A 16,296-nucleotide genomic window follows, 5' to 3' on the forward strand; every position below is an offset into this window, starting at 1 on the left:
AGTAAGAACTTGCACTGGGCTTTTGATCTTCAGGCATGCAAGGACACATTTGCTTTCTGCAAAGCACTTGCAGGCTGCAGAGTTTTTTTTTGGTACAGGAAGCTGTCAGCTACCTCTGGCACCAGTGCTACAGTCAGCACAGTCAGGATGTCTAAACAACTCACACAGTCTATTTTGGCTCTAAACTATGCATGCCAAAGGACAGGACTCTTTCGAGACAAAATAAGTATTAAATACACAGAACTTTCAAGAGAAAAAAATTAATTCCCTGATCTTTTACCACTTGAATTCTCCAACTTTGCACTGCATCTCTGTGTGTGTAGCTTACCATGCAGCAACGTTAGAGCACCAGCAACAGGAGAATGAACAGCATCCCTTGCTCATCCAGGTAGCAAAATATCTGCCTGAATGGCTCACCTGCACAAGCAGCCTGGACTTTCAGACAAGGCTCTGTGCTGACCATCTGTCACTGTGAGTACATCCTTTGCTAGAGAAGAGGAGGAGACTTCTAATTCATTATCTGCAGGCAAAGCCTGCTTTATAACAAGTACTTCAGTCTAAAAAATTTGGGCTTCCTTCACAACTAGCTTAGAAAATTTTCACAAAGATGGTTTTGGCCAACCATCTATTTATTATTGTTTTATAAGACTAACACATAAAACAAATATTTAGAGCCTTTGCTACTCTGACTTTGTAAAAAAAACTTTGGAGAAGGAATTTTTTTGCTCCCAATTTTGCTAGTAAATAACAGCTGATGCTATTTGTAGTTCTGTTTATGCTCAAGCCTGCTGCAAACTACTGGAAATCACACCCTAATGAGAACCATAGGTCTGGTCTGTGAATCCTCTGGGTGCCTTCTATATTAAAATGGGCAAGAGCTAAGGTAGGCTACATTGGTATACTGCTGGTATGCTGACATTGCTTGCTGTCTAACTGTGAATCATTTGCATTTGAGGTATTTCCAGATCTTCAAAGCCTCTTGAAATGGGTGAATCCGGCAAGGAAAACACACGTGACAGCTATCCAGCACTAGCCAGACGATTTGAGTTGAACAAATTCTTGTTCATTTCACTATGAAATTCTGACATAGACACTGAGCACTCCTACAGACAGGATAACGCCTTTTGACTCATGCTACATAAGGCTCATATTGCTCTAGGGCCAGGTTCTCTGGTGCTCTGTACCTCATACAGCCAGCAGTGACTAATAACAGCTGCGGTGATTTGCAGTTAATGCTGGCCAGTATTTTACAGCCATCTCACAAACAAGGTGTACAGCAGCTGGGATAGACACAACAGCACAGTCACATCAGCACCAGGGGGTCACTCTGCACAGTCATTCTGGGGTTTCGCAGATATGGGGCAGGTTGTCTCCCTCATGGTCACAACCATATTAGAAGAGGCATCATGGCATGAAAATAAGAACTCAGAGCCAAAGGAGCTGGCTTTGCACTCAATGTCCTGCTCAGATCCATGTGAGTCAGTTTATTTCTCTCAGTTAATTTCCAGATGGTGTCAGGACAGCATTCTTGCTTTGTCTTTCCCAAGAGGTGCCGCAGAGGTGAGCTAGAGGCACAAGTGACTGCTCCACGCTTGCAGCAAGCAGTGCCCCATGCAGGCAGGACTCCCCTCAGCAAACTCAAAGACATGCAGCCTGATGTCACCTCATCAGATCTTCTGATTTCTGTTGTGTGTTCAAAATACTTAACAAAAATATTTGGAAATCACCTCACACACAAGGACAGCCGTTTCAAACAGCAGAAAAAACACCCAGAAATAAAGAGGAAGGCCACCTTCACCAGGACTAGGTCTTGCAGGCTGTGATCTGCTAGCAAAACTTAAAGCACACACACCTCAGCAGAAACCCAGCCAAGTCAGTCAAATCACAGGACTTACATGGCTAAAGCCATACACAGGCATCAGGACCTTGATAAAAAGTTCAGAATCAAAATCTTCATGCATACAGCTTATATAATACAACACATGAAGAAACTGTGCAAACCATCACCACTTTCCCATCACCAACCCTCCCTTCTCCTTCTCCTCAAAAAAAAAAAAGATTTTGGAAAGAGAGGGAGGGGAAGGTATCCTTTGGAGTTTCTAAGCATTTGAAGTCAAATTGATGCTTCAATTGCACATTTGCTAAAGTTTAATGATGTGGAATGGAATCAAAGCAATAACATTTAGATCAGCTTTAGGTAACCTGAGTCATGGGCTATTTCATCCAAATAAAAAGTACTCCAAAGAGGATCCAGCTTCAAACTGTTTGTCTAAGATGAACTTTTCTACTCACCAGAAGTACACCAGAAATATTTTTGAAAACCAGACAGTTGCTTTTCATTCTGCAGCTTCTATTTCAGTGCACACTGGCTTTCACTTGGTACATTTTGCCTAACTAAAAAACTAATGTGAACACTGTGTCATCAAAATCTCCTGGCACACACTCAGCTACCACTGAATTGATGGTCTGCTTATGCAAGAGAGATTAAGGGAAGGTACAAATGAGCGGACAGAGCAAAATAAATTGCCTACAGGAAAACTTACTTGCGCCAACTTCATTTCTAAGTGGGATTTAGGGGTACATTTTTGGAGGCAAAACAAGTATGGAATCATCCCTGAAAAAATAAATTAGGTTGTATAAAGAGAAATCACAAACTCTCTTTCCTCCAAGAAATGCCTCCAAAAGGTTCACAAAATCTCATGTCTGTGAACTACATCACACAGCAGTCATCCTACAGGATCAACCCATTTGTAACAGTCGATTTATGCTTCTCCTAATGTGAATCAAAAGCAGCATAAAGTAAAACATCATATTGTCATCACATATGCTAAATATAAGGCTGGAGAACCAAAACCACAAAGTACCTCTTAGAGCTGTATCATTCTATGTGACATTTCAATTTAATGAGCCTATCATTTGAACTTTTAATGTTTCAGTTCCTTCATTTCTATTATTAAAATAAAAGAAAATCAAATATATACCATAAACATCTGGATCCAAAATTGGGCCATTACCTGTACATGGAAAAGAGAAAAAAAAAAAAGAAAGAAAAGCTTTGTTAATAAATTGCAAATTCTGGAAGAATAAAAATTTCTTTATGAGTAGTTTTAAGATTTGACTTTATTTGCCATAAAGATCATAAGTATCTACATAAATGCAAATCATCATCAATAACTGCAGTCTGTTAATTACATTTACAACCATCTTAGAGTTATTCCAAAGGTTAATATTTTGCTTCATGCCATATGTGCACACAGCACTAATTCTGGCAGGGGCAAGTGTTATTTCACAACTGGGCAAAATACTACTTCTACTTTCCACTATTAATACATATATATATACATATATATATATATATATATAATATATATATATGGAATGTGTGCAACAATAACTATTCCCGCTGAAAAATCAAAGATAAAACTTTCCCTGAATTCAAGTGGAAGCAGATTTCACAGAGTTTTAACAATCACTGATTTGTACCTGATTTAAAAAATTATGCTATTGTATCATTGTGTTAGCAAACCATTTTAAGCTGTGAGCTGGCAAGATAAAGGCTACTAGAAATGGCCTAAGCAGCACCATTTGATTCACTCTGTAAAAGGATGCTTCCAAGAAGCCAGATGTGCAGCTGATACACAGACAGAACTTTTACTGAAAGAGTTAGATGTCTTAGAAACCAGACTTTACACTAGCAAATGGATACCTGTCTAGTCTACACTTCTCTAAATTTTACTGGTTCCTCTTTGCAGTTTTTTCTAATTATTTACTGCATGTGTGTAAGGTTTAGCACATAAGTGAGTAAAATTCACAGAACAGCCAAAAAAACCAGTGAATTGTTATTAAAGTTTTGCAAGACACCTGTGTTGTGTTTGAACATACCCGTTCACTCTGTTCTATAATGTACCTCTAGCATAGTTTATGTAGTAGGCTTATAGTTATCTCTTCCATATTTTTTCTCTCTACTTTTGCAGGCTTGGAAATAAAATTAACAAATAATTAAAATCTCTAAGGTTTAATACAACTTCAATAAACCCAATTCTGTTTTTTACTACTATACAGTAAAGCCACAGCAGTAGCACTGCACAGGCACAATGCCACAGTGAAGTAAATGCAGAACACCATTGTTAACAGCACAAGAACCTGCTGAAAATACCAGTTGCTACCTATTTGTAGAATGGAAACAGAAAATTAGGCTTATTTTTAAATGCACTTGAAGATATCCCAGTATCTAGGGATATATGTCAATAGATCCCATGAGAACTGTCATGTCAATTGGCAGAAATAAATAACCAGTGAAGAAAGCCTGACTATCTATCCTCAAGTAATCTGACCAGAGATTTTTGTCCACAAAAGTTCATGGATTCAGTTTTCCAGTGTAGAATATCCAGCAGCAGAAAAACAGTATTTCTAACTCACCTTCTGTAATCTGAAGTGGAACAAAAACCCCAAGCAATCAAAAAACTCTTAGTCCTTTATTTATGAGTTAAATGTCAACATTTTTGTTTCTATTCACTGGAATTAGGATAAATTAAGGTTAGTTAACTCCTTAACTCCCTTAACTCCTCCCAGACATATAAAATATGAAGTCATCAATTCCATTGGAATATCTTTTATCTAATTAACACATCAAATAAAGCTACAAAAATCAAGATGGTGGACAAACCCCAAATTTCTGTTGAGTATTACTTTTTCTATTTAGCACATAGAAACATACCAACTTAATCATCAGTTGAAGTTATTTTAACATTAAACTTCACCACAGTCCTTTTGCACATTTACACACAATTATTTTCAAGGCCAAGAACAGAATGACACCTTTGTTTTGGTACCCATTAGAAGAGGTTGTTGAGTAAATGAGCTATCAAAAGCTTTGTCCTATTCACTCATCTTTACAAACTACATCAACTACACTTGGATTGTTTGCTTCTTTCTTTATAAATTTGTCATTTCCAAAATAAAGCAGAAGCAAGAGACTCAATCCAAAAACATACTTCTGCGAAAAACATTTTATGCTGCACAAGCAATATGCTACTTCTAAGGCATATTTAGCATATTCTTTTGCTTTGACCAGATATATGTGACTTGGACTTATTCAGCTGAATTTTAATGTAGAGAGTTAGTAGAGGAATAAACTTAATTAAAAATATCTATTATTGGTAAAAATGTCTCCCACATTCACTAGCCATTTTGGATCATCTTCTATGAAAACAGCCTCCAGAATAAACCGTGACCATTTTGTGCTTACTGTTCACAGCACTTAGTCTCAAATAATCAAGTCACTCTCAGCAAGAATTGGAAACCAAGAACTTTTGCAGACTAAATATAGTTAAAAACTCAGCCAGTAAAACATGAAATTAATTCTTCCACATCTTCACACTTAAAACAAATTCTTAATTTGCAACATTAACTTGGTTATCATTAGCACAACCAAAATCCCACTGTGGTACATGGTTCCCTCTCTTTCATGCCTGCAACCTCAAATCAGTGAAAATAGTCCTTCAAGAAGCATGCTGAAAGTTAGGATCATCTTAGAACAAATTACATCATCATCATGTTTGATCCAACTCTGGAAGTGGACTATTACACTATTGATGTAGAACATGCTTCAAACATATACATTTAATTTGGGTAGGCAAGAAGATTATAGGTTAGGGAATTTTTAAATTTTCTTTTTTTTTTTTTTCTTTATCTTCAGAGAATTTGCTCAAGTGATGCAATAACCAGAGAATCAGTTTAAAGCTCAGTGAGTATACCCCACCCCATGAAACATCAAGACTGGTATTTAATTCAGTCATGAAGACATGAAAATGAGCATAATGCCAGGGTGTGGGCCTTAATCTTTATGCTTCAGTGTACAATATGTGGGCCAAAAGAAGAAACTGCACAGTAATGACAGCACTGAAAAAGCCTTTTAAGGATTTAAAAAACCTGACAGTGCTTTAAATAGAAATAGTATAGAACAAAAATTGTAATATGATGCATTTGCTTTTATGCGAGCTTCAGTGGAGGAGACAACAATGTTGTGATGTTTTCTGAAGCTCAGTTCCATGATTCTTGCAGGAGAAAACTAAAAACAGTATTGAGGAGGCTAAGTAGCTAAGCCATTTCCCCTGTTGTTAATTTTTAAGACTGGTTTGGTGCCATCCACTATGCATGAACTAATTTCTGATGCAGTTACATCCTGTCTATACATAGTCCCATTTCCTCTATACTCTTCTTGTGAAGCTTACTCCACTACAGATCTTGGGAAATTCTTAAATAATACAGCACAGTTTATATTGGTAGACTTACATTCTATATGAATATAAAAGGGATGCAACAAATAAATCATGTTTTCTTTCTAAATCAGAGGATAGCTACAGTTCTATTTACTGTGGACAGAAGCATAAAGAAAAAACTGGATAGGAAAGGACCAAATAAAATATATCAAAGACCAAAAAACATTATAAGATCACCTAATGTATTACAGGAAGCTGATGCTCTGTGAGAAAATGAAGCCGGGTTTATATTAAATAATCAGGCTGTAAGAGAACTTCCACTGTACACAGAACATCCATGAGGTGAACTGTTTTTTTGAATAATGAAAATGCAGTATTAGGGGATACCAGTAGCTGAAACCATGGCATGTTTCTGTAATGAGTAATTTTAAGAAAGAACTTCAGAGAAAACAGAGGAGAGGAGCAGTGAGCACAGTGGGAGTAAATAAAGCCCAGTTTTATCAGCTCTTTGTCTTCTCCTAAGGATGGGAAAGCAAAAGACCTCCCATCTCTCTCCCCATTTCAGCAAACTGAGCTGAAAGGGTAAAAATGAAATACTGACCATATTTTTGTGGTCTGTGGCCTGAGATGTAGGAAGAGAATTTAAATATTCACAATTTTTTCTTTTCCATCCGATAACATTACAGAGCACTGCTGTTTTATAAAAGAATAAAGGCAACTATTTATATCACATGGTCAAAAAGCCAAAGATACATACAGTCTCATATTTGAGATATGACTGTGCAATTATCTGCACAAGATGACACTTCTATTTCTACTCCAAATGTGCAAGGTCCGCTCAGAGTTTTCTTCCACATGCTCCAATAGTCTTGCACGTACAGTGACTGTTATTACAGCCACTTCATGAATGGCTTTGAAGATGTGGGAAAAGATCAAACCACAGTGAACATCAGTCACTTACAGTAGTCCCTGCCATTCAGTGAGCTAGTCCACCTTGAGCCTGCCCACACAGTATTTAGAAATGGCAAGGAGGAATCTTTAGAGCAACTGAAGCTGCAACCACCTCGAATGCTGATACTACTAGCAATGTAGGCGCCTGGCTGCCACCTGGACAAAGGGCAATTGGACACCAAAAATGCTGTTAAGATCTGAGACTTTATCCATCCTCCTTCTTGGTTACTTGTTTTTTCTCCAGTTCCCTCCGGTCCCAAAACAACATATTATCATGAACTCACATATCTGCACTATCAATTTTCCAGTAAGGCACTAGATGCCACACAAGCATCCTCCACATCCTTGAGCGCACTACCTAGTTCCATTCATATGCAGTACAGCAAGTTAAAGAGGGGCTGAATTGGAGCTCAGTGCTTTTCAGGGTAAGAACTGAGACTTGGGAGAACTTCAGAAACAGTAACTTTCCATTAGCCTTGGCTGGCAGGGAAGATGGTTACTCAAAGAGAAGATTTACAGAGCACTGGCATGACTGTCCTTCAGAAGTAATAAACAAGAAGAAAACGCTCAATAAAAGCATTACTTTACAAGTAATATTGAAGACATTCATTCAAAGAAAAAAAAGTTCTATAAAAACCTTAAAAACCTTCCTCCAAAATAATTAAACTGGCCAAAAGCACTATTTCACCACTTTCATCAATTTGCAATTGCTAGCATTAAAAAAAAAATACACTCACCATCTCCAGGCACTGACATGAAATGAGCATCAACCCGTTTTTCATCCTCTCCATAATCATTCTTTGCCAGTAAGGTATAAGCACCATTATTCAGGTGTGTAGGATTGTCCAGCTGAAGGCAGCCATGGTATTCACTTTGATTGATAACATGTATTTTAGTACAGATGTATTCAGACTCATTCAGTACAGCTCCTTCATAGAACCACTGCAATGTGGGCTTAGGGTTCCCTTTCACAGTGAATGGAATACACCAGTGGTGGTCCGGAGTCGGAGACTCAATAAATGTGATATTTGGTGCAACTATATTGGAAAAAAGAGTGAAGAACATCAGAATATTCTGAACATGTCCTTCCTCCCTTCCCTCCCTCCCTCCCTTCCTTCCTCCCAAGTTCTCCTGGAAGTACTTTTCATTCATCAGTACAAAATTATGTTACTAGATGGAATGGAACCTATTGGAAGGATACTCACACAGGAACATACCTGCTCTGTCTAGAGTATTACGCTGAACTGAACTGAAGCCGCTCTTCAGAAAGAAATAAAACAAACTAGTTTCAAAGACTGAAAATGTGTTAAATCACTTAAAATGTGTAAGGTGTGGGAACTTCAGTTACTGGACCACTTAGAAGGAGGAGAATGACATTTTAGTTTTACTTTGCTCAAAAGACTGCACAAGAGTGCTGAAGGAAGACAGCAGTATTAAGCAGCATTGAAAATATTTAAAATTGGCCAAAAGCAAGTACTACTGGAAAGGCACTCAGCTAAGAATCCAGATTTACAGATTATTTTCTTAACAGAATCAAAGACAAAACAGATTACTTAATTCTCTAGATTATTCTGTCAGGAAAAAAAAAATTCTTTACTATACATATTTCTTGTTCAAATCTGCTAAATGCCTCAAGTTTACAGACCTCTACTGTTTCCCTGAAGAGATTATTCCAACACCTTGCCCATTATTTTCCTTTATATTTATTCTTAACTAAATTGAATTTCTTCTAGTTATACTCCCTTTTATCACCCATAACAGTCCCAAGCTCAGAATCTCATTTACACTTCTAGTTTATGTTCGTTCCCGTAGTTATTAGATATCCAATTTCAATCTACAAACCAACATCAATAGTGGTTTTTTTCTAGTTTACTCTGTAATAAGCACACGCTGAGCAAAATTTGAGATCTCCAAAATGTTCCATTCCCATCTTCAATTAAACAGAGGGTTGCAACTTGTGAAAACATGCTGTATAGCTCATGTCAAATGAATTCAGCCTGGAGCTCAGATTTAAGAAACCATTAAGAAACCATTTTAGTGCTTCTCTGCACTATATACCCCTTCTCCCTTCCTTGGCCCTGAGAAATAAGTGTACTATCCAAAGCTACGGCAAATAAATTTACATCTGGCCATACAAACATTGAACAAATTAGTTGTTGTTTTAGGTAGTAAGAACATGTGTAGTCTTGTATAATTCTACTAGCCTTTGCAATTCACACTTTGCAATTGCTAAGACAGTGTGCATGTACATACACACCATTACAAACCTTCCCACACTGACAGTGCCATTCAGTAGTCAGCATTTTAGACCTTTACTTACAGACTCTTTTAACTGGAAGACAAAGCAGTCAGAAATACACTTTTTGCAGAATACAGAGCTGAAAAAGATAAATGCAACAATGGCTGACTGGACTACTCCTACATTAACTGCAGTAGACAGTTCACACACCTTAAGGGTTTTCATTTCAACAGCCTGAAGGTCCAAAAAAAATACTTAGAAGAGTTCCTGCCGAGACAGTTTAGCCTCCAGGTCTGTATGGAGGCCCTCATACGTACAGAATACCGTAAGCTCAGCGGAGGCTTGGTCCTCTCCCACAATGTTCTCTGCTACACAGGAAATCTCCAGTCCACTATCCATTGATGAGACATTCTTGATGGTGAGAGAGGCAGGGTTCTTATTTGTGTCACTCTGAAAATGATCAGAAAAACATGTATGCGCCAACCACAGCATTAAGAACAAAGGAGAGAGAGGGAATTACTGGCCACAGCTGAATGGCATTTTTCGTTTTCCCTTCCTTGTAGCTCTATCTGTCCATAATTAATCAAAGTCTTATTTTAGTGTCTTATCCAAACAGACATAAAACACATACAGAACCAATTCTAACAGTCAGCGGCAGCAGATTCAAAGCTGCAAAGTCCTGCTACAAATATTGCACTCAGCAATGTTTCTGCCCTGCACTTCCAGTCTGTGTCCTTTTTTTACCATTTTATCCCCTCTACACAAATGTTTTTTCCCCTCTAATCATATACCCTTGCTCATCCCTCTCTCCTACTTCATGACTGGTCTATCTCTGCCTGTTCTCTAGAATGTTTTCTTCCTGCCTTTATTCTGTCCAATCCTTGCTTTACTCGTCCTTTTCTCTCTTTCCTTTAAATTTATGCTTGACATCTCTTCCACTGCTGCCTTCTGAGCCCTATTGTATCTTGACATGTTTTCTATCTTCTTCTTCTTAACAAAATTTCTTTTGAAAGCTTCCTTTACTCAAGAAACCTTCCACAAGAAACTGCATATCTTCTACTATTGCCTAAGTGCTGTTTTATGTGTTTAAGAACAAGCTAATTAAGGTAAGAATGATGATTCTTAAAAATCTTGATTCTTATGATCTTTAGAAATCTGAGTGTCTATCTACAATCTTAAAAAGCATACTGACTTTGCAGCTACATCACACTGGCTAAACAAATATGACTGAATTACCCCCTCACACAAAAAGCACTAGTAAAGCTAGTTGTTTGTCCGACATTAATAAATCAGGCCCTTCATATGATCACCAAATAATTATCATTTCCATATTTTAATTTTTCATAAAGAGCTAAGCTACTTTGGTAAACTGGAAAGCAACAAAAACACCCTCAAAAAAAAAACAATTATGATAATTTTTAAAACTACTTTTGAGGTACTTTTTGTAATGTACACTGTCAGTGCTACAGACAGCACAAACAAGTAACCCACTATAACTGTAAAACCACAACAACTTTAGGTGGCAGTCAACAGGAATATGTGGGAATGCTCCTGCATACAGTCCTGTGCAAACAGAATTCTGAAGCTTAAGATGATAGCCTAACTCTACGTAAGTTCAATGTCCCTTCAGCCTCAGTGTGACAGTAGGGGAGGCAGGTGGAAAAGCAAACACCCCTTCACACATTTTCCTAGTTTGCAATTCTCAGAGCTGAACAGTGCTCAAAGCTGGACTGACAGCAGAGAGGCTGAAACAGGTTCAGGGCTGAAACCTGCAGCAAGAAAAATCTAAACAACATCAGTCAAACTATCCATCAACACAGAAACTCAGAACACAAAAGTTAGCTTTGCAGAACTAAAACCTAGTTTTAACTCTTAAAAGAGCTAACATCCTTCTTTTAAAAGAGGTGAGAGGAAACAGTTAAAAGAAGCATACAAGATGAAGAACATGAAGGCAGAAACTGAGATACAGGAGTGAAAGAAAAGAAACAAAAAGCAACACTTACAGAAAAAAAAAAAAAAGGATAGTTGAGAATCACAAATAAGGTCTAAAAGGCTCATGCTCTTCTGCTACTGAAAAGACTGCTGTGCTCCATGGCTAAGTTTGTAGTCAGCCTATGTAATAAGCCCCTCTACAACAGCATGATCAAGTTATGCCAGAATGCTCATGGAAAACTTGAAGCAAACTGACCATGGCATTTCAAAGATAGGAGGGTTAAAAAAATTAGGTGATCTCACTTTTTGAACAGAGTCCCACATTTGTTTTGGCTCATAAAATTAAAACTTTTAAAAAATTTTGAAAAAGAGTGGAACTTGGCAGAGGTTCCCCACAGTGTTTTAATTTCTTGTTCTCGATGACAACTGATGCCTTGATGCCTTTGGGGAGTTTTACAGATCAGAGAAAATTTTAAAAATACAACTAGAGCTTTGCAGAGCTTTTACTTATGAAAGCTGGAATGAAAGACAGACTACTTAAATTCTGTACAATCCTGATATAATGAACTTCGATAAGAAAATATTAAAAATATGAAACTCAAGAGGTCCTGTCTCCTCCTCACTGCAAGAAGAGTTTTGAAAGCACAGTTCCCACACCTTGTACAGACCAAGAAGCTTAACACAGTGTGCACCATCATCACTATAGGAAAGCAAATGCCATAAAATTGTAATAAACATAAGTTTTTCCTATTGTGAAATAATAGCAATTTATGAAGCCAGCAGCTGCTTATATGCTCCTCCTTTTTCAATATTTCCATCAGAAAGGACTTAAGCAGCACACAGTCTACAAAAACAAAAAATAAAAATATAAAGAGCCCAGTAAATAAAATTTCCCCATTGAAACCTAGATGGTTTCAATGAGGAAAGATATTCATATATCATAAAAAAAACCAAACCAAAACAAAACCAACCTGACAATATTTTAAGTAAAATCTTCAATTTCAAGGCTTTCTGATGCTGCTAAGTGTGTTGAAGAAAAATTAAACAAGCCACAAAATATTTACAACCAAATTCCAACACACCAAATTATGAAATATAATATAATTACAGATCCAAAGTTTTTTTCACAATCAGTATAGATTGGATTTAGTCTCTATAGGCAGGTATCAATCATAATAAAAAAATGCTTGCATTTCAGTATTCCAATTCACATTACTTCCAAAACTTTACATTACTCTCATTTATAAGTGAACATCCAAAAAACCAGAGTGCAAATGAGAATCTTGAGAAACAAATGTCTGCCATTCCCCAAAAGCACTGCCACAGCCGCCCTTGATTGAAAGTAACTGGAAAATAAATGTAATCCCAACATTAACTTTCTATTTCAACTTTTAATAAAAAGTTAACTAGAGCTGGACATGAAACTTCATTCCATCCTTCAGCAGGTGTCAGCTGGATTGTCACGTGTTCGAATATAAACCTTACCTCATGGTTGGAAACAAGATTAGTTACCACCCAGGACACATTTGGGGGTGGCCCGCCAGTAGTATCACAGTACAGTGTGATGCTCTTTCCTTCCACCACGGTGATGTTGTAATTGCTTAAGTTTGCTGAGGGCAAGTCTGTGTGATAGAAAAAACAACACAAAAACCCAACATGTATTTGTATTTGACAGAACAGACACCATGCAAATCTAAGCAAGCAATACATCAAATATTCATTGTAGTCAGTACTATTTAGTCAGACAGTACAAACAGCATCTTTGGAAATAAAAAACTATAATTTGCTGCTACATATTTTCTGCACCTCCTCTGTTTCACATCCTAAGAAAACATTACTGCATATGGAAATACATTAACTAGTTAATTATATGGGAATATATGTCAGGTGCACAAACAGAAATTATCTTAACTTCAAAATGAAAAAAAACCCTCTTCCTTTACTCTTTAAAACTGGAAATTGTATCTGTTTCTTTATAACATCTACAAAGCAACCTCTGGGTTTTACTGATGTTGTGGTATTTCCACTGTTCTTCACAACACTAACAGGAAAATCCAATTAGCTCCCAGTATCCCACAAGAGACTGAAGCCCCCCTCTCATATAGAGGGCATAGCTCAAAGTGAGCAGGGCAAAACCTAGAACTTAAGCTCAAAGAGAGGAAAACAGAGAACTTAATAGATTGAACTAGAGAAGGGAAAGGACAGAAGAGAGGGTTAACAATTGCACAGAGCTTCACTCAAGGCACATCAACTGATTTTTCTATTGTCCTAGGGAAAGCAGAAAAGCAGTGAGATATACTCATCAGGAAACAAGACCAGGTTTTACAAGAATTAGAACTCCCCCTCCATCTTACAGAGTTATAAATCACTCTGTGCCTTGTTCTAAGGCATCCAAAGCAATGGGAACTTCCCAGAGTGTAAATTTTTGTGGAATGTTTACAAAACCATAAAGAAATACACAATTGCCCTCTCCAAAATAGCACTAGCAATATCAGTAGATTTCAGGCACAAAGGGATTCAGATTTTGTATTTATTTAAGAGGGATTCAGATTTTGTATTTATTTATGTAACAAATAATTATGCATCACTCTAGAAATAACATACTTCTTAAAAGATACTGGGTCATCATTTGAAGCTGCTACACTCTGCAAAGAGTCTTGCTCTCCTTTATGAGGCATTTCACATCAACTGTTCCAGGCAAAATTTACTTGCAATTTATCATCTCAAATAATCAAGCTTATCTTCTGCGCAGGACATTTATGCATTATTTTGCAATTTCTTTTCTTCTTCTGAAAAAGCAGCTCTCTTTGGTTGTGTTTTTTAGTTGAGATTACAGCAGTTTCAGCATGGACTTGGTGGTATAGGAGTTTAGCAGAGAAATTTTTCTTTATGTAAAAGGTCCAAAAATAATAAATAACCATCAAATCACTGTGAACATATGCATATGATTGCTGGAGGTTCAACAGAAGCTAGATGTATTGGAAACCTCCCTTAAATTAGTTCAATAAAATATAACTGAGTGGAAGCAATACAGAAAAGAAGATGAATAATTTTCCAGACAATGCTTTTCTGCCTAATAAGATTTGAAGATCAGCACAAGTATACGATAACTGCTCAGGCAATTCTCACAGTGTTTTAAGCAGTGTGCTAATATGATTCCCATTATAGGCATCATGGATTTCTTCTATTATGTTCACTTTATAAATCATGTGTTGAAGTTTATTGAGACAGAGCTGGGGAGTTTGTATGCCTTGATGCAGTAATCTGTTAGCGAAAGTAGCCATCTGCTCTAGCCTGCTGTGAATGCAGATCTCACCAGTGTCTGTCAACTAGCTGAGCAGGAAATAAAACTAATCTTAGGGAACATTTGGATATTAATTATGGTAGTTAGAGAACAAGGGGAGAAGTAATGAGATAATTTGCTTTATAAAGTTACACTTCCACAACACCTCTAAGTACTATTCCAATTACTCTTGCCAGACCTGAACATGCAAGGAGAATAAAGATCCCCACTCTTCTTAACCCCACCACTTGGGAGGAGGTCTACATGATAGATTAGCATTTCATTGTGCAAACTGGCACAGCTCCTACTAACACATCACTTCATGTGAAACCTCTCATGCAAGCAAAAATGAAAATAACTTTTGTCCCTTAGAGCTCTCCTTTAAATAGCTGTTAAGTTTTGAGACAACTTCTTCCTGCAATGTGTTTATTCATAGGATAAGCAACTGAAGTTTAATTCCTCTGGTACTGGCTCTGGTTCCCACCGAGAACTAGATCTAGTTATTTTTATTTGCAGAAGTCTGCACGTGTCATGTTGGTGTTACATCTCTAATGGAAACAACTACATCATGCTGCATCCTGCTAGAAGGCTATAAAATAATAGTGCTTATTATTCTGTATGTTCATAAAGTTTTAAAAACCAATTGCAAGGCCCCTGCATCTAAAAAGATAAAAACGGAATGGAATGGAATTAGAGTTAGAGTTAGAATAGATTAGAAATCACATTATTTTGTGTGTTTTCTTTTACTCTTCTTCCCAGTCATAAGATGGGTGGAAAAGACAAGAATTGTCTCAGGATTCATTTTTTCTGGTTGGATATATTGAGATAGTGTGCTTTAACTGCAGGCTAATTTTGTTTTGCTTTCCAGTGGCACCCAGACTGCTCCACAGTAGAGTCCACACTAGTTGAGATGTGGCTCTATTTGGGAAAAGCAAGACAGTCACATAAGGCCTCATCTAGACATGTGATACATTGCCTTTACCAGCAAAGCAATGACACTAAGCAGCAAAATCTGTACTGAAAAATAACTGCATGCTAAAAGAACACAATGGACCTTAATATACACTAATGTTTAGTTTGTATGCCCACTGTAGTGTGAGACCATTTATATTGGCCAGTAACACTTTAACTCCTATAGAACTACATAGATAGCCAACCACACTGCCTTTATTCCTGAGTTAATTTGGTTAAATACAGTGGTTTAGATAGTTACCACTTTTGTTGACAGGGATGTACATTTTAAAGAACTTTGTAAACAGCAGTTAATACAAATTTAGCAGATAGCGCACTCAAATATTTTTGTATACTGCCAGCATAGTAAGATCAGACTGTAGCATAAGGGCCTCTACAAGGTAGACATGATATCATCCTTCCACAAGTTTCATCTTGGTATCTGTCAGACAGATTAATCCATGCCTCAAAACTCAAACCACAGTCTCTGTTCCAAACTTTGATAGAATTAATTATTATAACTCTGGATATCAGCAATAACCCTTCTAAAACCTGATTGATTTTTGCTATATATTTGAAGTTTGCTAAATTCTTGGCCTTAACCTTCTGCAACAATGTGTTGTATACAGGTTGCATACAAGAGCCTTTTCCTTTTATGAGTTCTGGAATTTCTCTCAGATATTCAAATTTATTGAGTACTTTCCTGTTCTGGTGCAACC

The 16,296-nt window shown here is 37.1% G+C and overlaps 1 protein-coding gene across 2 annotated transcripts in view; it reads right to left on the reverse strand.

Annotated features, from left to right (window-relative positions):
• Positions 1-16,296, reverse strand: part of NTRK2 (neurotrophic receptor tyrosine kinase 2) — a 197,471-nt gene that overhangs the window by 143,189 nt on the left and 37,986 nt on the right. For both annotated transcript variants that reach the window (XM_054651801.2, XM_077171951.1), the window contains exons 6-9: positions 12,829-12,965; positions 9,729-9,861; positions 7,910-8,209; positions 2,982-3,014 (exon numbers count right to left, since the gene is read on the reverse strand). In XM_054651801.2, the coding sequence (XP_054507776.1) occupies positions 2,982-3,014; positions 7,910-8,209; positions 9,729-9,861; positions 12,829-12,965 (603 nt within the window). The remainder of the gene's footprint in view (positions 1-2,981; positions 3,015-7,909; positions 8,210-9,728; positions 9,862-12,828; positions 12,966-16,296) is intronic.

The sequence above is a fragment of the Agelaius phoeniceus genome, chromosome Z (assembly GCF_051311805.1).
Source record: "Agelaius phoeniceus isolate bAgePho1 chromosome Z, bAgePho1.hap1, whole genome shotgun sequence".
Classification (NCBI taxonomy): domain Eukaryota; kingdom Metazoa; phylum Chordata; class Aves; order Passeriformes; family Icteridae; genus Agelaius; species Agelaius phoeniceus.